We start from the raw sequence: 23,179 nt of genomic DNA on the forward strand, positions 1-23,179 counted from the left end.
CAAACGGCCCGCATTTCGGGGGAGTGGTCAAAATGTTGTTATCCAGAGTTTTGAGATCTAGATCGCTGTAAACTAGATGGGTGGCTACTCAGAAACACGCAGACAATGAGAGAATGACACACTGCAGACATTGACAGAGGGCTCACAGTTCTGGTCCGAGTCTTCAATCAGGATTCGCAGTTTCTGGACACAGAGCTGAGAGAGAGAGAAACATGCCATTACTATCAATATAAACCTTTCCAATCAAGCTCCAGTATTGGCACATGCGCACAGCAATTCTGCACATTCACAGAAAGTGGGTGAAACCCACTAGCCATAGAACCCAGCTAGTCATTTGAACAGTTTGAATTTATATACATTTTAGGAGCTCAGAAATGAATGCTTTTAAATCACAATTTCACTAGCCTGCGCAATCTTTTGGTGTTCATCTACTGATAGACTTGTGATGATAAAAACAAAGAAGATGTAAACATGCATTGTTATCAAACTGGAGTGGAAAGCGTTCACATCATTAGCTACAAAAGAGAAAAAGTGGACATGGTGTCTGGGACTTACCTGAATACTAGCACTGTGATTTGGCATCCCAGAGGACAGGGAAATCAACACTGAAACAGAGGACAAACAAGATCCTGCTGTGCCAACAACTTTACATACATGTCAAAAACTAAATGTTCACTGTTAGAGCAGTGATCTTGAAAGCTCAGTGATGTTTTTCACTTAACATAAAACAAACTGCATTGAGTTAACAACCTCCTCAGTAGCACATCAAAGGCGCAAACAAAACTGCCCACACTGAAGACATGGCAAGGTGTATAATATAATCTACATTTTTTATGAAAAATTATGTTGAGAAAATAGCTTGGTTCAACTGCGCACATCTTCAGTTTATACACAAGCTTCACAAAGATGTACGGCTACCCAGCACACAGATAACCAGACGACTAAACAGAGATACAAGAAGAACAAGTGAAAAGAGGAATACTGACCTGCTATCACAGTGTTGACACATTCATATAGAAGTGACATAGCAGAGGTACTGTGAGAGGAAGAAAGGGTAAGGGGTAGAGAAAGACAGAAGGTCAATATTTTCCTCATACAACTTTTTGTGATTCAACAAAACCCATATTGGTTGTGGAATCTCTGTAGGTGTCTCACCTGTGGATGAGGTTTGTTAAGGGTTCTATCAGCTTCTTCCCCAAGCGAGGTTCCAGGGGTGTGAGGGCACCAAACTGAAAAACACACGTCACCATTACACACACTAAAGGAACAACACCTCTCCATGTTGTGATAAGGACAATCATTTGTAACTTCCATTGACTCACTAACCAGGTTTCCATCCAACCTTTATGTGGGCAAAGTATGTCGGATAAGAAAGTCAATTCAGGCCTGATGTAAACAGCAAATGTTGGTAAACATTCCAAATGTCGACAAAACAATATACGCTAGAAAAGGAGAGATCTTTGTGTGTCGATAAAATGAATAATGAGCGAATATTAATACGATAACCATCCTATCGAACGCGATGATGTTGTATGGTCCTCCCACTACGACCCAAGAAAGCATGCTGATTATTAGGCTACATATTAATATACAGTTAGCTCCAAAAGTATTGGAAGAGTGACACATTTTTGTATGTTTTGGCTCTGTACTCCAGCACTTTGGATTTAATAGAAGTGAATTGTAAATCATGTAGTCATTTTGGACACACTTATTGTAAATAAGAATATCAGATTTTTCTAAACACTTCTACGTTTATGTGGATGCTACCATGATTACGGATAATCCTGAATGAATTGTAAATAAAGACAAGGGAGAAAGTTAGAGGCATAAATATCATACCCTCCAAAAAATGCAAACCTCCCCTGTTATTGTAATGGTGAGAGGTTAGCATTACTTGGGAGTAATTACTTGGGGGACTACTTTAATACAGATAAGTGAATTTGTATACTTTTGGTCCCCTAAAGAAATGGGGGGACTATGCTGTAATTAAAGCGGACAGTCTTCCCTTTAACCTCGTAGTTATTGTATCATTTCAAATCCAAAGTGCTGGAGTACAGAGCCAAAACAACAAGTATTGGGACAGTGACAATTTCTTTGTAGCTCACTGTTATTTTTTTTATTTCACCAGGTAGGCTAGTTGAGAACTAGTTCATTTACAACTGCGACCTGGCCAAGATTAAGCAAAGCAGTTTGATACAAACAACACAGAGTTACACATGGAGTAAACAAACACAGTCAATAATACAGCAGAAAAAGTCTATATACATTGTGTGCAAATGAGGTAAGATGAGGGAGGTAAGGCCATGGTGGGGAAGTAATTACGATATAGCAATTAAACACTGGAGTGATAGATCTGCAGAAGATGAATGTTCAAGTAGAGATACTGGGGTGCAAAGGAGCAAGATAAATAAATAAATACAGTATGGGGATGAGGTAGATTGGATGGGCTATTTACAGATGGGCTATGTACAGGTGCAGTGATCTGTGAGCTGCTCTGACAGCTGGTGCTTGAAGTTAGTGAGGGAGATAGGAGTCTCCAGCGAATGAACTTCACAGAGTAGTGAAAGTGCAAGGTGATGAGTTTGATGCTCCTTTCCAATTTAATATTGAGGGTCTTATTCTGGTGACATTATGATCGATCCCTAGCTGCAGCTTGACAAATAATCTTGCTCTTATCCATAATCTCATAATGTAGGCTAGCCTACCCACACTGTATCTGTGAGCTGTTGGCTAGAGTGCTTGTGCCAAGACACAAGTAGGCACATTAACAATTTAGTGCAATAGTTTGTGATAGAACTACCGGTAGTGTTGACATTTTTTAAATTTATTCGGTACATGTAAACTTCTATATCATAACGCATAGCTTTCTATCCACAAACAGTCAGTTTGGTGGAAACACAACACTGGTGGGAAAATGTGCATATTTAGTAATTTTTTTGTAATTACGATCTTGTCTCATCGCTAAAACTTCCCAACGGGCTCCGGAGAGGGGAAGGTCAAGTCATGCGTCCTTCGAAACATTACCAGCCAAACCACGCTTCTTAACACCCGCCCGGTTAACCCGGAAGCCAGCCGCACCAATTTGTCGGAGGAAACACCATTCGACTGACAACCGAAGTAAGCCTAAGTGCATATTTTTTAGGCTGATGTAAAAAATGCTCACAAGAAAATATAAATCACCAATAGGATGGCAACCTAGCTACTGACAGTGATTTTCACAGCTCCCTTCCTGTTCACTCACCAGCTTGATGATCTTGATGAGGACCCAGTTGTTGGTGGAGGAGGTCATGAGCTTGAAGAAAAGCGGGGCCAGAGAAAGGTAGTTCTTAGGGTTCCTCCTGGCCAGCTCACAGATGACATTAACAGCCGCTGACTGGACCCCTGCAGGAAAGAGGCATCACACAGATGAGATCAATAACATCCATGTTGAAGGAATCATTAGGACACGAATGAGATAAAATACATCCAAAATACTTCAAATAGCTTCCATCCAGTTAAGACAATAATTTCCTTAGTTACTGCATACTTTAGGATTCTAGGTGATAAAATGTGTCTGGCCCCAACCAACAGAGTAGGCAGGTATGTACTAGTCTCTCTCACCAGGGTCAGGATCTTCCAGTTTCTCCTTCATCCTGGGGAAAGCTGGGCGCAGAGACTCAGGGTACTTCAGGAACACCTTGTACATGATCAGGACTGCCTTCTTCCTGATATAAGGCTTTGTGTGGGACATCTGCAGCACAGACCGAGAGAGAGAGAGAGAGAGAAAGAGGTCAGAGAAGCATGAAACCACAGACAAAAATGTGCAGCAAGAACTTTTGAGCTGGAGAATGTAACTCACCAGAGTCATGATGTCATTGGCTAGATCCCGAGCCAGGTCAGGGGTCACGAAGCAGGAGAGGCCAGTGAGAGCCACGCCGGTGTCGTACTGGTTAGGACTGCTCAGATCCTGAAAAAAAGAAATGGATGTGAAAGAGGTAGGGAAAGTGAAAGAGGGGGGAAAAAGGATAGGGGAGGGGAGGACATTCACTACATGACCAAAAGTATGTAACATCGCATTCCAAAATCATGGACATTAAAATGGAGTTGATCCCCCCTTTGCTGCTATAACAGCTTCTACTGTTCTGGGAAAGCTTTCCACTAGATGCTGGAACATTGCTGCGGGGACTTGCTTCCATTCAGCCACAGGAGCATTAGTGAGGTCAGGCACTGATGTTGGGCATTTAGGCCTGGCTCGCAGTCGGCGTTCCAATTCATCCCAAAGGTGTTTGATGGGGTTGAGTCGGGGCTCGGTGCAGGCCAGTCAAGTTCTTACACACCGATCTTGACAACTATTTCTGTATTGGCCTTGCTTTGTGCACAGGGGCATTGTCATGCTGAAACAGGAAAGGGCTTTCCCCAAACTGTTACCACAAAGTTAGAAGCACAGAATCGTCTAGAATGTCATTGTATGCTGTAGCGTTAAGATTTCCCTTCACTGGAACTAATGCCAGATGAAGCGTGATTCATCACTCCAGAGAAAGCATGTCCACCGCTCCAGAGTCCAATGGCGGTGAGCTTTACACCTCTCCAGCTGACACTTGGCATTGCGCATGGTGATCTTACGCTTGTGTGCGTCTACTCAGCCATGGAAGCCCATTTCATATCCTGACGAATAGTTATTGTGCGGACATTGCTTCCAGAGGCAGTTTGGGAAGTCAGTAGTGAGTGTTGCAGATTATTTTTTACGTGTTACAGCACTCGGTCGCCCTGTTCTGCGAGCTTGTGTCGCCGAGCACTTCGTGGCTGAGCAGTTGTTGCTCCTAGATGTTTCCACTTCACAATAACAGCACTTACAGTTGATAGGGGCAGCTCTAGCAGGGCAGAAATTTGACAACTGACTTGTTGGAAAGGTGACATCCTATGACGGTGCCACGTTGAAAGTCACTGAACTCTTCAGTAAAGCCATTCTACTGGCAATGCTTGTCTATAGAGATTGCATGGCTGTATTCTTGATTTTATACACCAACAGGTGTGGTTGAAATAGCTGAATCTACTCATTTTGTATATATAGTGTAGCCGGTATCAGAGATGGTCTTTAATACATCATAGACAGGTAGGCCAAAGGTGCAAGATAAAAAAAAGTATCACTGACCTTTCGGATCTGATTGGTTGTCAGCATGATTACATCAGTGCTCTCATGAAAGCACTGGGAGGCGGCCAGGTAACCAATTCTCTGAAGAGAGGAAGCACCATATTTAACCTCAAACACTCTCGAATATCCCACATTTTTAAATATATACCACACATACAGATTATCTTGCCTTGTATGTGAATTTGGAGGAGCTCATGACTTCCACAATGTTGAATGCAGCCCAGCTGACGTCATAGCCCAGCATCTGCAACTGTTAACACACAAGGAGAGAGACAGAGGGAGTCAGAGCACTGGACATCCACTACATTGTCCCTGTGGACAGTGAGAGCACACAGGCTAAATGCATTCTCAAATAGCTTTTACTGAGTATGGGCAGTATTCAAAGTAGCTGTTATCTAGCAAAAAATAATGCATAGCAGGCCTAGGATATAGCTGAAGTGTTTTTGGTTGTGCATCTCTGTGTTGTTGTTCACAGTGAGGGCAGTTTCAGTGAGGGGTGCTGATCTGTGATCTTACGTAGGTGAGCTTGCAGACGGCATTGGACTTGACAGCAATATTGTCCTGCTTGAGCTCCTGCTTGATCTCGTCGATGCAGGTGGAGATATATTTAGCCTGAGCGGAGACACAGAAACCAGACAGGACATCAGACCGAATGACAACCTCCACATGATACTCACGGATTACTTTTCACCACTGATTTACCTCAGTGAACCAGCTAAAATACAGGCTACAGGGGAGGAGTCTTACAGCAATTGAAATGTCATTAAATTTACACATGTATAAAATAAAAGGTTATAAACCCAAGCTTCTAATCACACATATGTTTTAGGCTTGTGATGGTTTTCAGTCTATGATTGAATGGGTGTGCCAAGCTTGTAGCGTCATACCCAAGAAGACTTGAGGCGGTAATCACTGCCAAAGGTGCTTCAACTAAGTACTGAGTAAAGGGTCTGAATACTTGTGTAAAATGTGATGTTTAATTAAAAATATTTTAAAAAATAGCAAAAGTCTATAAAAAGTCTACCTGTTTTTCTTTTGGCATTATGGGGTATTGTGTATAGATTGAGGGATTTAAAAAAAAATGTGGTAAACATTTTAGAATAAGTCTGTAACGTAACAAAATGTGGAAAAGGGGAAGTGGTCTGAATGCTTTCCAAATGCACTGTACAAGCTCCTGAGTGGCGCAGCTGTCTAAGGCACTGCATCTCAGTGCTAGAGGCTTCACTACAGACCGTAGTTCGATTCCAGGCTGTATCACAACCGGACGTGATTGGGAGTTCCATAGGGCAGCATACAATTGGCCCAGCGTTGTCCGGGTTAGGGTTTGGCCGTCATTGTAAATAAGAAATCGTTCTTAACTAACTTGAAGAGTTAAATAAAGGTTAAATAAAAATGTTTTTAAAAAAAGCTTGCGTAACAAAAAGGACACCATGGTTGTAATAACACTTCATACACATTTACAAACGACCTGTTTTTAATGGGTTTGTTTTGGGTCCACACTGGTAAGTTAACCTATTCAAATTATACAGTCACAGAGGATTTTCTTCTGAGTAACTCGTCAGGTCATTGAACCTTCAGGCAACTTTGATGTAAGGCTTGATCACACCTGTAGTGACTACTTGTATCAGTTGCTGCTTATCCATTGTTCACTAGAGATATCAAATACCTTCATCGATACCACAAAACAAATACATAGTTTTACTCCAATCTGGCAACCCTCATAAAACCCGACACAGCACCAGTATCCCAAAGTATTAAACAAAAACAGCAGTGGCATTAATAAAAAAAAAGAATAATACATCAAATATTATTCTTATTTTGGTGACAACCTTGGTTGATTAAAATATTGGGTTGTTAACACATTTGTTATGAATGATGTCGCACAAAAATGTGTGTATTATCACACAAATTAAACCACACAAACACACAAAATCTGCTGAAATACTTTTTGTACATATTTGCACAAATTGGAGTGTGAGATTATGTTGGCTGTGAAATACTTTGAAAACAGCTACTGAAGCATCTATTTTACAATAAATGTGATCATACTTGACTATTTTTATTCACAAATGCCAGTGAAATTGTCACACTGTGGAACTCTGACCACCCGACAACGTGGGTGGTGAAATACACGCCAATGCCAAAATATACCCACATTTGGCAGGTGTAGAATTTAGGCCCTGAATCAGATCCAATTGATATATTTGTAATAGTTGTTCTAGAGCCAAGACCTACAATTCTACAGCACAACAGGTTCCAAAGGAGGTATGGGGAGTAAGTGGAGAGACACTATTTTTAATCAGGGGACATGAATAGGCAAATAAAATACCTGCCATACTTGTTAGTGTTACATATTGTCTTCTAAAATCTGGGATTGAATGTCAATTGCATTCAGTGTGCCTTCACACCTTCCTAGATGTGCTTGCCTTCAAAATGAGGGAGTGACAGAATAGATGGATCTGTGTTATTTCCGTCAGCATATGTGTAAAGTAAATCGAGAGTGTCCATGAGAAACCTTGGGCAGGCCAGGAGAGAACACACAATAAATATTTTAGTGAGTTGTCCACTGTTGGCTGGGTAACCATCGTATCTAGGTATGCGGGGTTGGGTTACACAAAGGGGAATGCATTAGGACCCGAATCAAAAGATCATGGCTTAGTACAGTGGTCAAATACAATCAAAGTTATTATGCTTTCTATGTCTGTCTAAGCAATGGACAAAATCATGACAAAACATGAACTTTCTTTTGCCAGATAACTGCCAGGGCATATTAGCACTCAGTGGCCACCACAACTCTGCTGAAAGCAGCAGCAGTGACCAGTCAAAGTGTGTATAAAAATAACCCAAGATAGACAACTTGAAATGTTAGAACAGGTAAACTCTAGATATCGCACCTAGGCCTAAATCTCATTCCCAATTCAACATTTCTTAGTAGGCTTGGTCATGTTCACTCTGCTGCTTAAGAGCATTCAGCAATAAAATACTCCCTATGTCCTAGCTACTGACTGGCATCATTTTATTGAATGGTGGCAATATATTCAGCCTAAGAGCATAATGGTCTCTGCTAAGTGACATAATTTCTTAAACCTAAGGAATTCATTCTGGAGTAACTTCTTCCACCAAAACCTTATCCTAACAACAGTGCACTCTATTGGACTACAAGGTAAAACGCTGTCGACCCACTCTGTATGGATGTTGATTCTGTGATGATCTGACCTAATTAGCCAAACACCTTCACTGACATTCTGAAAACACTGGAGACGCGTTCTATCTCCTAGAGATGAACGTACTTTGGTGCAAAAAGTGCAAATCAATTCCAGAACAACAGCAAAGAACCTTGTGAAGATGCTGGAGGAAACGGGTACAAAAGTATCTATATCCACAGTAAAATGAGACCTATATTGACATAACCTGAAAGGCTGCTCAGCCAGGAAGAAGCCACTGCTCCAAAACCGACATAAAAAGCCAGACTACGGTTTGCAACTGCACATGGGGACAAAGATTGTACTTTTTGGAGAAATGTCCTCTGGTCTGATGAAACAAAAATATAACTGTTTGGCCATAATGACCATTGTTATGTTTGGAGGAAAAAGGGGGAGGCTTGCAAGCCAAAGAACACCATCCCAACCGTGAAGCACGGGGGTGGCAGCATCATGTTGTGGGGGTGCTTTGCTGCAGGAGGTACTGGTGCACTTCACAAAATAGATGGCATCATGACGAAGGAAAATTATGTGGATATATTGAAGCAACATCTCAAGACATCAGTCAAGCTTGGTTGCAAATGGGTCTTCCAAATGAACAATGACCCAAAGCATACTTCCAAAGTTGTGGCAAAATGGCTTAAGGACAACAAAGTCAAGGTATTGGAGTGGCCATCACAAAGCCTTGACCTAAATCCTATAGAAAATTTGAACTGAAAAAGTGTGTTCCGAGCAAGGAGGCTTACAAACCTGACTCAATTACACCAGCTCTGTCAGGAGAAATGGGCCAAAATTCACCCAATATATTGTGGGAAGATTGTGGAAGGCTACCCGAAACATTTGACCCAAGTTAAACAATTTAAAGGTAATGCTACCAAATACACTCAATTAGTATGTACACTTCTGACCCACTGGGAATGTGATGAAAGAAATAAAAGCTGAAATAAATCATTCTTTCTGCTATTATTCTAACATTTCACATTCTTAAAATAAAGTGGTGATCCTAACTAACCTAAAACACTGAATTTTTACTAGGATTAATTATCAGGAATTGTGAAAAACGTAGTAAATAACTGGCTACGGTGTATGTAAACCTCTGACTTCAACTGTATCAGTGGTTATTGAGGCTGTGCCCATTAAGGATATATTTGTGTAAACATTTTCTTGTATGAATATTCAAGTTTTCCAAACCACATTGAATATCTTCTGACGTTGCTATTCAGTATAGATGACTAGTATAATCTACAACCACCATATTACTAAAGCATTATCATGACAGTGTGTGAATTTATATAAACCCATCATCAGGTGATCTGTCTGACTTGTTGAATATCAGTTCACTTTATCTGCATACCTGTACAAACAAAATTAATTAAAGTTGGAAAAAGTGTGGTAGCTTAAGGGTAAATTAAATTGGAACTTTTTTCACAGAGGTGTGTGGAAGAAGCATCCTTTCGTCCACCTATGCAACGTCACTGACTGAAGCTGTAGAGGCCTACAAAATAAAATAGCCTTCTAGATCTTGTTTGCATGTCTCTGTTATTTGTATTAGTGCAATAGAAGGCCATTATACGCAAAAGTAACTTTTTAACTACTGCCCGTTAGCAAATAAATTAAGAGAACAATATAGTGCTGAACAAGACAGATGCGTTATCATTCCGCGCATCATCACCAGCTGAGGTGATAGCAAGTAACAGCTAGGAAACTAACTAACTAAAGTTTGAATGGTTGTTCGGCACATTATCGGTCAAGGTGATCACCTGAAACCAACTGCCACGAGGCGTAACAAGGTAGCGCTTCACCACCGGTAAGAAGTAGACTCGTGCAAGACCGGACAACCCGATTCGAAGGGGCGATGAAACCTACCGTTATCAAGCTAACGTAGCTAGTCATATGACGATTATTATGGAGTAATGACAGTTAACGAGTTGACGAATTAGACAGCTAGTCGTTATTCGTGCATTTACAACTCAGTCTTGGTTAACTTGTTATATAACGTTACATATATTTATTGTAGTTTATCTGCATATGTGAATAGCAGCTTGCTAGGAATAGCATATTACAGCCGTGCAGAAAGCGAACGTTGGCAAGGCCATCAAATAGTATTGTAGGTGATCTGGCTAACGTTAGCTATTTTGCAATGAGACGTGTTACACGAATGTTTACTTACTGACAGTGTGAAATCAGACATGAACGAAAACACAACTCATCGTTTTACCTCATCTTCCTTGTGATTCCTAATGCCACGTACTAAATCTTGAAGGTTTTTATCGAACATCCGATCGATGCTCCCTTTAACAATCTTCAAAGCCATGGCTGTTGGCTAACTTTTGTCGCTTCTGTCCTCGGGGACAAAGTAGACGTCTTTTGGGTGCGAACCGGTCCGCAAGACAGTCTCTCATCCACCCGGGTACGGTCTTTCGGTGATTCGTAACTGTTTATTAATCCCGGCCAGAGAAGGCGAGGCCAGATGGGGCGTCCTGTACTCCGCTGACAAAATGGCGTCTAAAGTCAGCTGACTGGTTGTATTCATGTGGAATTCTCATTATGGAAATCAATTAAATTAAAGATATATACATCTAGTACGCAGTTTAATGTGAATGGATGATAATTATTTTCCAGTCATATTCTCTATGCAAAATGCAATTATTCACCAAGTCTGTCAGTGTGTCTATGTCCAATTTTTGCACAGTATGTAGCCTTTGACCTTCCTGACTTTTTTTTTGCCACAGCCAACTCAATGAGCATTATGCATGACAGCACAAACACATGTTAAAATATGGCAATTCATTTGTTATTTAACTTGCATAAATATATATTACCTCATAAAAAACTATTTCACACTGCTGACCAGTCTAAAAATGCACGAGCAAGCATAGGCCCATATACATTCGGAAAGTATTCAGACCCCTCGACTTTTTCCAAATTGTGTTACTTTACAACCTTTATTCTAAAATGGATTATACCGTTTTCCCCCCTCATCAATCTACACACAATAACCAAAACAAGTAAAGATTTTTTTTGCAAATTTATACACACACACACACACACAAATAAACTACAAATATTTACATAAGTATTCAGACCGTTCTTCAGTACTTTGTTGAAGCACCTTTGGCAGTGATTACAACCTCAAGTCTTCTTGGGTATGACGCTACAAGCTTGGCACACCTGTATTTGGGGAGTTTCTCCCATTCTTCTCTGTAGATCCTCAAGTTCTGTCAGGCTGGATGGGGAGCGTCGCTGCACAGCTATTTTCAGGCCTCTCCAGAGATGTTCAACTGGGTTCAAGCCCGGACTCTGGCTGGGCCACTCAAGGACATTCAGTCTTGTCCTGAAGCCACTCCTGCATTGTTTTGGCTGTGTGCTTATGGTTGTTGCCCTGTTGGAAGGTGAACCTTCGCCCAGTCTGAGCAGGTTTTCATCAAGAGCTCTCTGTACTTTGCTCCATTCATCTTTCCCTCGATCTTGACTAGTGTCCCATTCTCTGCCGCTGAAAAGCATCCCCACAGCATGATGCTGCCACCACCATGCTTTAACATAGGGATGGTGCCAGGTTTCCTCCAGACATGACACTTTGTATTCAGGCCAAAGAGTTCAATCTTGGTTTCATCAGACCAGAGAATATTGTTTCTCATGGTCAGAGTCCTTTTGGAAAACTCCAAGTGGGCTGGCATGTGCCTTTTACTGAAGAGTGGCTTCCGTCGGGCCACTCCACCATAAAGGCTTGATTGGCGGAGTGCTGCAGAGATGGTTGCCCTTCTGGACGGTTCTCACATCTCTGTTCCTCGAAACAATCCTGCCTCAACGCTCTATGGACAATTCCTTTGACCTTATGGCATGGTTTTCACTCTGACATGCACTGTCAACTGTGGGATCTTCTATAAACAGGTGTTTACCTCTCCAAATCATGTCCAATCGATTGAATTTACCAAAGGTGGACTCCAATCGAGTAGTAGAAACATCAAGGATGATCAATCGAAACAGGATGCACCTGAGCTCAATTTGAATTTCATAGCTAGGGTCTGAAAACCTAGGTAAATAAGGTTATTTTATTTCTAAAAATCAGTTTCCACTTTGTTTTTAATGGGGTATTGTGTGTAGATGAAGTATATTCAATCAATTTTAGAATAAGGCTGTAATGTAACAAAATGTGAAAAAAGGAGAAGGGTCTGAATACTTTCCAAATGCACTCTTATTCACTGCAATTCCTCATCCCAAGCCTGGTTACAAGGGTTGTAATGTGTAGTTATTACACCAGTCACACCCCAACCCAACTGGATTTTTATTATGGGAATATGGGACTTCCATGAAGTACCATGTGATGACATGCTGCCTTCGATAACAGAAGTGTTCAGATTTGGACCACCATGCTGAGATTTTTATTCAACGATACAAATGATTTTACCAATTTACATAGCACTAAAAACACTTCCAAAGTATGTATGACAAGCAAATGCCAAATGGGCTCCAGCTACATGGGATATGGACAAACTTGTGATTAAGATCATATTGTTCACTCTGTACACAATGTAATATTATCCCATTCAATAGGCAAGTTATTGAAAGCAGATGGAGAAGACACGATGACAGGGCAAATATTTCCACAAGTCAAAAGTTGTTGCAATATCAGAAAACATACTTGTTATAAAAAAGTAGGTGGACCTTAGTTGGAAAACATGTAATGTGATTATGTTCAATGGCTTTAGATTTTCATGGTGAGACTGAATTAATAAGAAATGACCAGATAAAAAGAAAAATATTCATAACCAACGGCCAAGACACCCATACTTGTCCAACACACATTAGCATTTTCTATGTTCTCTATCAGCTCCAATATTTTTCTCAAAGCCAACAGATGCCTTGAATCACATGACATGCAATTACTGCAGAACACATCACAAGGCTCCTCTTTTCCCCCTAAATTTCCTGTTAGAAGTGCTAAAAATGGAATCTCTCAATATACATACAATATGAAAGACCAAAGTTAGAGTTCACGTGGGAGAATAATAAAGCAAAGTAGCTTTTGGGGGGGATTGGGGACAGGCCAAGGTGTTGTATAAAAGGAAAAATACAATTGTGAACAACAAAGGGGTCAGCACAGCGTCATGTATCCAGGACGAGACTAATGACCTGTTAGCTGTGTTAAACAATTGTGCTCCATTTTCTTCAGCTCTCTATTGCTGGCGGTTCAGTCTCTTCTGAGAGAGCGTGGTGCGTTTCATCATCAGTGTGCGTCTGCTGCTCAGCAGGACTATCAGGACTGGGCCTACCATGGAGGAGAGACAAGACTTCAGAACTAGAGCTACATATCTTTGTGATGGTGGCATGTTACCAATTAGAAGAGCAATATTACTATGGACACATTGAACAAATATTATCCTAAATAAAGGAAGTACACCAAGATGTGACATAGGAGAATATTATTTACCTGTTGGGGCTTGAAGCCATACGCTCATCCTTCTCTTCCTGGACCGGTGACTTTGGGGTATCCTCTAACTCAGTACATTCCTTTTTCTGGACTTCTGATTCCCCATTCACAGGCATGACATCTGATAACAAGTCATGCAAAATCAATATACTGGCTACTGGCTACAAATGATGGACCTTTGATTTCATTGTTAGCTACACACGGCAAAATAAGTCTGAATTAATATAGGAGGAAAATTAAGGAGAATGTGAGAACATTAAAGAAGTCCATCAGTTGTGATCGTAAAAGTATGGGTTGAGAAAATTACCAGAATTTTGTCTCTCCTTCCCATCCTCTTCCTGCTCTTTTCCCTCAGCTTTGTGTTTACTTGGCATTTCAGACTTGACCACAAACTGACCCTTTAACTTGTTGTAGACCTGGCTGGCCTTTTCCATAACGGCACTGCTTGCCTTGTATCGACGGATCTACAGTAAGACAAACAATCAGAACAACAGCGTGGTTCACAAGGGCCAGAAAACAAGAGCGATAATGAAATGTACACAGCGGCTCTATAAAGTTCACTTTCATTAAGGGGTTCAGACGGAAAGGCACCTTTTTAAGTGTGGCGATAACATCAGAGTTCTTCTGCAGGATGTGGCTGGTGACCGGCACAGCCTCGAGCTCTGCCAGGGCCAGTAGACAGCGCTCTATGTCCTGCAGACATAACATGATAGAATACCACAATGTGCAAGTAACCCTTAATTGGTAAACAAAAAAATTATATACCTCATGCCACTTGTCATGCTGCTTGTAAAATCCCAACTATGTGATAACTTTTCTGTTGGCAATGAATGGAGCCCCGTTTACTCACTGGGTTGTCTACTTTCAGCGCAAACTTGATGTCCGTGTGCAGCTTCTGCAGCTTTTCGTCTGGGGTTGGCTCTGTGTGCAGACACAAAAAGACAAGGAGTGAGGACATGAAAAGTTGATATTATCTGGCTCTGGCACTATATTGGACCAACCGTTTGTCACAACATGCAAATGAGTTTCCCATATGCATGCTTTCCAAATGGACACCGTAAATTGGGAGTAACATTGAGCTTTGACCTTTTTTCTTCTCTACTTTCCTCTCGGGAGGTCTCTCGGGTTTGCGTTTGGGCTTGTCAGGCTTGGACCTGAGGGAGAGAGCTCAGTGATCTGTGTGCATTTATATTTTATGACGATATCTAATGTGATCTGTACTCTAATCTTTTGTCTGGTTCAGCCATGTGCATTTACCTCCCTCTGGGCCTCTCTTCTGACCGCTGGGCTCGCTTTTCCTTCACTTCTTTCTCCTTTTTGCCTTTACCATGATCCCTCTCTTTCTTTGTTCTCCCTTTCTTCTGGTTGTCTGAACGCTTTGCAGATTTTTTCACCTGATTATGGTTCAAATACAATGTTCAACAAATCTATTCTAGATACAAAAACAAACAAATGTCCACTCTTTACACAGTCTTCCATGCTAGTTACCTCAGGTCCAGAGTCAGAGTCAGAGGGGGCAGGAATGGGTGGCGGTGGGGGTTTCTTGGACTTCTTCAGTGGGTGATCATCTACACCCTCATCTGAGCTGTTTTCACCACTGCTCTTTCCCTTCTCCTTGTCCTTCTTTCTCTGCTCATCTTCTTCCTTCTCCCTCTCCCGATACTTGAGGATCTCCTCTGCCTGCTCCTTCTTCCGGCGTTCCTCTAGCTCTTTCCGACGCTCCTCATCTCTCTTTTTCCAGTCACTGACGCGGTCAGGCTCACTGTCGCTATAGTACACAGTATACGATATCGTTCATAATGGACAAATTTATTGATACAAGTAATTTATAAATGTATTAACATAGCACACAACCAATGTGGAACAGACTAGAGCCATGCTGACCTGTCGCTGTCAGAGGAAGATGCCGGTGCTCTGGCCTGGGCAGCTTTGGGTTTCCGTCCACCACGAGGCTTTGGCAGAGGCTTCTCTGATTGGGACAAATGGCAAAGAGGGTTATGCAGTGACAAATATAGTAATCTTACACTGTGTAATACCAAACATTATAGCTCTCACCTTTCTTGCGGGCTTGAGGGGCCTTCCGTGGAGGTGGCTGTGGCTCTGAGTCAGAGTCGGATTTGGAGCCAGACTGAGATTCAGATCCAGACAGAGCAGGCCGTGGCTTCTCATCTTCTGAGTCACTGCCCCCTTTCTTCTTGTCTGACTGAGACCCAGAGTCAGAGTCTGAGTCAGACACCGCCTTCTACACCAGCCCACAGAGAGAAACAGAGAGAGAAAAAACAATGAGAGAGCCAGCAGTCACTGTGAAACCACAAACAGTGCTTTATCTACTCAACTCCCAGGACTGTTTGACACCTGAAGGGCATCCCTTTCCTCACCTTCTTCCCTTTGCCACCTCCAGCCTTCTTCCCACTTCCACGGCCTGCTGCCGCCTTCTTCTCTGGGGTGAAGTCCTACAGGGGCAAACAAACAAGACCCCATCAATTAATATTCTCATGCTAGTGTACAACGTGTGCATGTGTCAACTGACCTGGTCACTGTTCTTTCCAGAGTCCGAGTCAGAAGGGGAAGGTTCTGGCTCAGAGGGTGAGCCACTCTCCTCTCCATCCCGGTCACTGGACGAACCCCGGGCCTTCTTCACAGGGGGGCGCTGAATGAGAGATAGAACAGAGATGTTATATTATAAACAGAGGCACATCTAAGCAACAACAGTTTTGTTCGGAGGCCATTAAAATCCCAAAACACTAAAAGTATAATTTCGCACTCACCTTGGCAGCAGGGGCCTTCCTCTTGACCCCTCCTCCACCACTGCCGCCACCACCTCCTCCTCGATCCTCACTTCCCGAGTCAGAATCTACCTCACTTCCTGAATCTGCCTTACTGGGCACCACTGCTTCCTTGTCATCCTCTGCATCACTTCCTGCTGCATCATCATTAGCTTCACTGCCAGACGAGCTGGCAGGCTAGGGTGTGAATGGAGAGATGAATCAAATCAATGTTTATCACATGCATAGGATACAGCATGTGTAAACAGGACAGACAGTGAAAAGCTTAATTGCAAGCCCTCTTCAATGCAGAAATACTAAGACATATTAAAAAAATAAACCATTATGAATAAGCTTGAAACACACACGGTTGGTACCAGTACTGATATCAATGTCAGGAGTACTGGTGTCAGTTGAGGTAAAGCTATATAAAATGAGGTAAAGAATAAAACATTGTATGTGTAAACAGGTTAAAGGGACTAAGCAGAAAATAATATAAAAAGAACAGTAGCAGTGAGTATGGTGACTGTATGTGTGGTTGTGTGTAGTTTCAAATGTCAGTCAGGGATGCAAACTGGTGAGGGCCCAAAAGGGTGACAAATAGTGTTTGCACGGAAACACGCAAAAACATCCATGTGAAGCGCAAGAACCTTTGCTTATTTTCAGAGAACAACAAGTACATGATACACATTTGAAAATAGTGTTCTGGGGTAGTTAGGCTCTTTGGTCTAGGTTTAAGGTTGTCATGACATGTAATGATAATCTTAGTCTCCCCAGACAGTCTTCAATGCACCTGAAAAGTTGTTCTATAGAAAGAAAAGTAAAACATAAAGAAACATAAAACACAAATCCTGTCTCACATCTAATATATTGCAAGGTGCAATACACTAACTTATATACATAAACACAATTACACAGGGCTCTAATCTGACATTGTTTACAAGGAGTACTTGAGCACAATGAAAGTATGAAGAGTATTTTAATAAGAAATTACTAAAAGTTACTAAATAAAAAGGTTTTTGGTATGTTCTAAGCTCAATTAGGCATACTGTACAGTGGCAAGAAAAAGTATGAACCCGTTGGAATTACCTGGATTTCTACATAAATTGGTCATAAAATGTTCTGATCATCTCAGTCACAACAAGACACAGTCTGTTTAAACTAATAACAAACCATTATAAATGTTCATGACTTTATTGAACAGTGTAAATATTTGCAGTGCAGGGTAGAAAAACTGAACCTTTGGATTTAATAACTGGTTGACCTTCAGTTGGCAGCAATAACCTCAACCAAACATTTTCTGTAGTTACGGATCAGACCTGCACAACGGTCAGGAGGAATTTTGGACCCTTCCTCATTACAAATCTCTTTCAGTTCAGCAATATTCCTGGGATGTCTGGTGTGAAATGCTTGAGGTCAGGCCACAGCATCTCAATCGGGTTGATGTCATGGCTCTGACTGGGCCACTCCAGAAGGTGTATTTTCTTCTGTTGAAGCCATTCTGTTGATTTACTTCTGTGTTTTGGGTCGTTGTCCTGTTGCATCACACAACTTCTGTTGAGCTTCATTTGGCAGACAGCCTAACATTCTCCTGCAAAATGTCTTGATAAACTTGGGAATTCATTTTTCTGTCGATGACAGCAAGCTGTCCAGGCCCTGAGGCAGTAAAGCAGCCCAAACCATGATGCTCCCTCCACCATACTTTACAGTTGGGATGAGGTTTTGATGTTGGTGTGCTGTGCATTTTTTTCTCCACACATAGTGTTGTGTGTTCCCTCCAAACAACTCAACTGTAGTTTTATCTGTCCACGGAACATTTTGACAGTAGCACTGTGGAAAATCCAGGTGCACTTTTGCGAACTTCAGACATGCAGCAATGTTTTTTGGACAGCAGTGGCTTCTTCTGTGGTGTCCTCCCATGAACACCCTTCTTGTTTAGTGTTTTACGTATCGTAGACTCGTCAACAGAGAGGTTAGCATGTTCCAGAGATTTAGTCTTTAGCTGACAATCTAGGATTCTTCATAACCTCATTGAACATTCTGCGCTGTGCTCTTTCAGTCATCTTCGCAGGACGGCCACTCCTAGGGAGAGTAGCAACAGTGCTGAACTTTACATTTATAGACAATTTGTCTTACTGTGGACTGACGGACATCACAGCTTTTAGAGATACTTTTGTAACCCTTTCCAGCTTTGTGCAAGTCAACAATTCTTAAGTCTTCTAAGATCTCTTTTGTTCGAGGCATGGTTCACATCAAATCAAATCTTATTTGTCACATACACATGGTTAGCAGATGTTAGTGCGAGTGTAACGAAATGCTTGTGCTTCTAGTTCCGACAATGCAGTAATAACCATCAGGAAATGCTTCTTGTGAATAGCAAACTCATATTTTGAAAGTGTTTTTTATATTGCAGGGCAGCTCTAACCAAAGTCTCCAATCTCATCTCATTGATTGGACACTGACGTTAGCAGACTCCTGACTCCAATTAGCTTTCAAATACTTTTTCCAACCTACATGGAATGTTTAAATGACATTCAATATAGACAAGAAAAATACAATAATTAGTGTTATTAGTTTAAGCACACTGTTTGTCAATTGTTGTGACTGAAGATCAGATCACATTTTTTGACCAATTTTTGTAGAAATCCAGGTAATTCCAAAGGGTTCACATACTTTTTCTTGCAACTGTACACTCAAATAGGAGTCACTTAGGTGAGACAAATGTTCAGCTGCCCCTTTAAGGGCTGGAGGTTCTCGTGGTTGCATCAAATGCAAACTGACATTGAAAAATAACCTAGCCTGTGAACGAAAGGATGTAAATAGGCGGATGTAAATAGGCAAGAAAACCTTCAGTATTTATGCTGCAATAGTTTGTGTCGGGGGGCTAGGGTCATATCTGGAGAATTTCTCCTGTCATATCTGGTGTCCTCTGTGAATTTAAGTATGCTCTCTCTAATTCTCTCTCGGAGGACCTGAGCCCTAGGACCATGCCTCAGGACTACATGGCCGGATGACTCCTTGCTGTCCCCAGTCCACCTGGCCGTGCTGCTGCTCCAGTTTCAACTGTTTTGCCTGCGGCTATGGAACCCTGACCTGTTCACCAGACGTGCTACCTGTCCCAGACCTGTTCTTTTCAACTATCTAGAGACAGCAGGAGCGGTAGAGATACTCTGAATGATCGGCTATGAAAAGCCAACTGACATTTACTCCTGAGGTGCTGACCTGTTGCACCCTCAACAACTATTATTATTCGACCCTGCTGGTCATCTATGAACATGTGAACATCTTGGCCATGTTCTGTTATAATCTCCACCTGGCACAGCCAGAAGAGGACCGGTCACCCCTCACAGCCTGGTTCCTCTCTAGGTTTCTTCCTAGGTTCTGGCCTTTCTAGGGACTTTCACCTAGCCACCGTGCTTCTACACCTGTATTCCTTGCTGTTTGGGGTTTTAGGCTGGGTTTCTGTACAGCATTTTGTGACATCAGCTGATGTAAGAAGGGCTTTATAAATACATTTGATACAAAACAAGGTCAAAGTCACACTTTAGTAGACTTTCTGGTAAATCCGGGCAACTTCTATGCCTGTATTCTTCTAAAAATGGTATCTATGAGAAACAACCTTTAGATCCACACAGATGGCCTATTTTGAGAACAAAATGGCGAATATCTCCAAAAAGTGACGAGTCTGCTACCCTGGTCAGCGTGTGTGTATATAGAGTCAGTTCAGATAGTCTATGGGTGATTAGTTGTTCATCAGTCGTATTGCTTGGAGGAAGAAGCTGCCTCGGACCCGGTTGGTCTGAGACCTAATGCTCCGTTACCGCTTATAAGTGATTGTTGAAGAACATGTGATACCGAGTGCTGACCGAGCAGATAATACCACCAACAGGGAGCTGCATAGTACTGTAACTTGGCCACTCTATCACATCCTAAACTGAGGCCTAAGGCACTTTTTAGGGGAATGAGTGTGATCTAAATGGATCCAAAGTGCACAGCAAAAGAGAAACCAGGGGTAACAGCACTCAGTTGTAACTGGTCAGTATTAGAGAAACGGTATTGAGTTGGACTTCTGATAAGATGTACTTACTGCAGGTGCACTGTAGGAGGCATGAGGGTTGTTCTGGATTTCCCACAAGCCCTCGTTGAAGCCCTTTCTTTTATTAGGTTTCCCAAAGCGCTCACTGTGCTTCTCATAGGCAAAAAGGTCCTTTGGCGCAAGGAATGCTCTGAGGAAGAGAGAGCATGATTTGATAACACATTACTTTATATTGCGACAGTATTTACAAGACTTTAATTCTGAGTCACTAAATTAAAAAGCCAATACCTGGCACAGACAAACACCATGCTTACCGGGTATATGACAGAGTTTCTGCATGATGTTAAAGCCATGAACTGGCAACAAACTACAGTACTGATAGTTATTTTGCCACCTAGTGGTGGTTTAAGAATAGTCCATCTGCCATCTTGCAAAACTACTGTTGTACGACCAAAACACTAAACTTTTCACACACACACACAAATGGACCTAGATCCCTTACGACATAAACCAGTAATGAAAAACTCATGAATGGGTTTCAAAAGTTTAAAATAAGTTAAAGAAAATATAGTGCATCAACAAACATGGAGGAGACATCTCCACAGAAATATGAGTGACGATACTTCAAGTAAACATACAACACATTAGGTAGCTGGGGACAACAAGATAAACAGGAACCAGCTGGAAAATAAATACAAATCAACATGTATTTTAGCATCAATCTCTATATATAAATAAAAAAACATATCAAATAAAGGTGGTGAATGTAGTATACCAGTTTCACATCCATCCAGAGATTCCCATCCTGCTATTCTAAATCAAACAGACACAGCACTTACGTTTCATGGGTCCCAAAGAAGAAGATAGGGATTTTATTAGGAGGGGGTTTCACTGCCCCATCTGCGACATCCTCAATCTAGAAGAACGAGAACCACAAAACAAAAACAAGTGTGAGAGACATCCAAACTAGGTACAGGAGAGAATATATATTCACTGCTCTTTGTAATCTGATCCTCAAGTCATGTTGTGAAAATGAGGAAAGGTAGGTTGGAAATAAGTAGACAATATTGTGGCCTTGTCTGAACCCTTCACTCCAGACAGACACCTTGATTGGTATAATCTGTACATTTTTCAAATCACAGTAAAAAATCCTGGGAAGAGGGGAACACATCAAAGGAATTTCCAGAAAACTAAATATGTGTTTACTGTACCAAACATCACCAGATTAGTTAACTATAGCTAGGATTTTATTTTACAGGCCAGCGAGTCTGCAAATCAAACATTTCATCTTCAATCAACGCAGACCAAAAAGCACAGTAACAGCTAGCTACTTAGCACTGCCTGGTTGGTCAAAATACATGTACACAACACAAACATGAACGCCATTCCACAAGTTGCCTGGTTATACTTTGCATAAAAAAAGATCCAGCAACAAACATTTTGCAAACAGATTGGTAGGACAACAAAGCAGTTATATATTTCCAAGCACGAGGCAAGGCTAGCTGGCTATAATATTAGCTATGTCAGTCATTGCCAAGGATGCACAGGGAAAACTCCAGCGTCCCCTCCGCCCACCCGCTTCTCTCTGGCTGCTGCTAGTTTACCCTGGCTGGCCAGTGGGGGTACCCCTTCATTTTGGCGAAGACCAGGTCTCCGGGTTGAAAATTGTGCGGCATTGTACTGCCCCTCTGTGCAGCCTTTTCTTTCTTCTTTAGCTAACACTGGAGGTCTTTGTGCGTCGCGTCTTGGCCGTTTTCAGGCCGACACAAAACCTGCAAAACGATAAAGTTAGCTAGATAGCAAGCTAGCTTCTCAATAGCGCGAGATGAGGCGGTTAGCTTCACAAGAATTAGCTTCCGCTAACCGTGATCTTCAGAGCGGAAATCCCTCCTACTAGCCACTGTAATTGGTTTAATTTCTTGTCAATCCATTCTTCAAACCAATCATATTCTACTATATGTACACTATAAATTCGATATCGTTTTTCTAAATTGACTGGCTACTAATTAGGAAATTCGTACTAACATCAATACAAAAGTTTAGAACAGAAACCAAACCTTTCTTTAGCGTGTCTTTACCAACAGATTGACAAAAATATAAAAATAACAATCGTCCGCAGTCATTCAGCGAATACATGCCACCCCTAAGCGCACAGAGCTGGATGATATTTTGTATTTATTTGTTTCATGGGTCCCAAAGAAGGGATTTTATTAGGAGGGGGTTTCACTGCCCCATCTGCGACATCCTCAGTGCTAGAGGTGTCACTACAGACCCTGGTCCAATCCCGGGCTGTATCACAAGCGGCATGATCTGAAGTCCCATAGGGTGGCACACAATTGTCCCAGTGTCGTCCGGGTTAGGGTAGGTCGTCATTGTAAATTAAGAATTTGTTCTTAGCTGAATTTTTTTAATTGAACCTTTATTTAACTAGGTAGGCTAGTTGAGAACAAGTTCTCGTTTACAACTGCGATCTGGCCAAGATAAAGCAAAGCAGTGCGACACAAACAACAACACAGAGTTACACATGGAATAAACAAACAAAGTCAATAATACAATAGAAAAAGTCTATATACAGTAGTGAGTGCAAATGAGGAAGGATAAGGGAGGGAAGGCAAA

At 41.7% G+C, this 23,179-nt stretch overlaps 2 protein-coding genes across 5 annotated transcripts in view; both read right to left on the bottom strand.

The window, feature by feature from the left end:
• Positions 1-10,838, bottom strand: part of LOC109897878 (AP-3 complex subunit delta-1) — a 44,652-nt gene extending 33,814 nt beyond the window's left edge. For 3 of the 4 annotated variants that reach the window (XM_020492511.2, XM_031833281.1, XM_031833280.1), the window contains exons 1-11: positions 10,550-10,828; positions 5,648-5,743; positions 5,301-5,381; positions 5,132-5,212; positions 3,839-3,946; positions 3,601-3,730; positions 3,242-3,381; positions 1,156-1,229; positions 987-1,036; positions 556-605; positions 147-195 (exon numbers count right to left, since the gene is read on the bottom strand). In XM_020492511.2, the coding sequence (XP_020348100.2) occupies positions 147-195; positions 556-605; positions 987-1,036; positions 1,156-1,229; positions 3,242-3,381; positions 3,601-3,730; positions 3,839-3,946; positions 5,132-5,212; positions 5,301-5,381; positions 5,648-5,743; positions 10,550-10,645 (955 nt within the window). In that variant the 5' untranslated portion in view covers positions 10,646-10,828. Of the gene's footprint in view, positions 1-146; positions 196-555; positions 606-986; positions 1,037-1,155; positions 1,230-3,241; positions 3,382-3,600; positions 3,731-3,838; positions 3,947-5,131; positions 5,213-5,300; positions 5,382-5,647; positions 5,744-10,549 lie in introns of all 4 variants that reach the window. The other variant, XM_020492510.2, reaches the window with a different exon arrangement.
• Positions 10,839-12,690: 1,852 nt separating this feature from the next.
• Positions 12,691-22,912, bottom strand: hdgfl2 (HDGF like 2). The gene is made up of 16 exons (XM_020492513.2): positions 22,168-22,912; positions 21,403-21,479; positions 20,615-20,753; positions 16,531-16,725; positions 16,293-16,412; positions 16,141-16,215; positions 15,818-16,004; positions 15,647-15,731; positions 15,251-15,530; positions 15,020-15,156; positions 14,849-14,916; positions 14,613-14,683; positions 14,354-14,455; positions 14,070-14,226; positions 13,763-13,883; positions 12,691-13,600 (listed from the first exon to the last, which is right to left on the bottom strand). The coding sequence occupies exons 1-16, from the start codon at positions 22,237-22,239 to the stop codon at positions 13,501-13,503; spliced, it is 1,986 nt and encodes a 661-aa protein (XP_020348102.1). The 5' UTR covers positions 22,240-22,912; the 3' UTR covers positions 12,691-13,500.
• Positions 22,913-23,179: the final 267 nt, after the last annotated feature.

Source organism: Oncorhynchus kisutch, linkage group LG10 (assembly GCF_002021735.2).
Source record: "Oncorhynchus kisutch isolate 150728-3 linkage group LG10, Okis_V2, whole genome shotgun sequence".
NCBI lineage: Eukaryota > Metazoa > Chordata > Actinopteri > Salmoniformes > Salmonidae > Oncorhynchus > Oncorhynchus kisutch.

Coding starts and splice junctions, on each gene's coding strand:
- hdgfl2 (XM_020492513.2), bottom strand. CDS start 22,239: ATGCCGCACAATTTTCAACCCGGAGACCTGGTCTTCGCCAAAATGAAG. Junction 21,480..22,167: donor ACCCCCACTGGCCAGCCAGG/GTAAACTAGCAG, acceptor TCGTTCTTCTAG/ATTGAGGATGTCGCAGATGG. Junction 16,216..16,292: donor CTGGAAAGAACAGTGACCAG/GTCAGTTGACAC, acceptor TTGCCCCTGTAG/GACTTCACCCCAGAGAAGAA.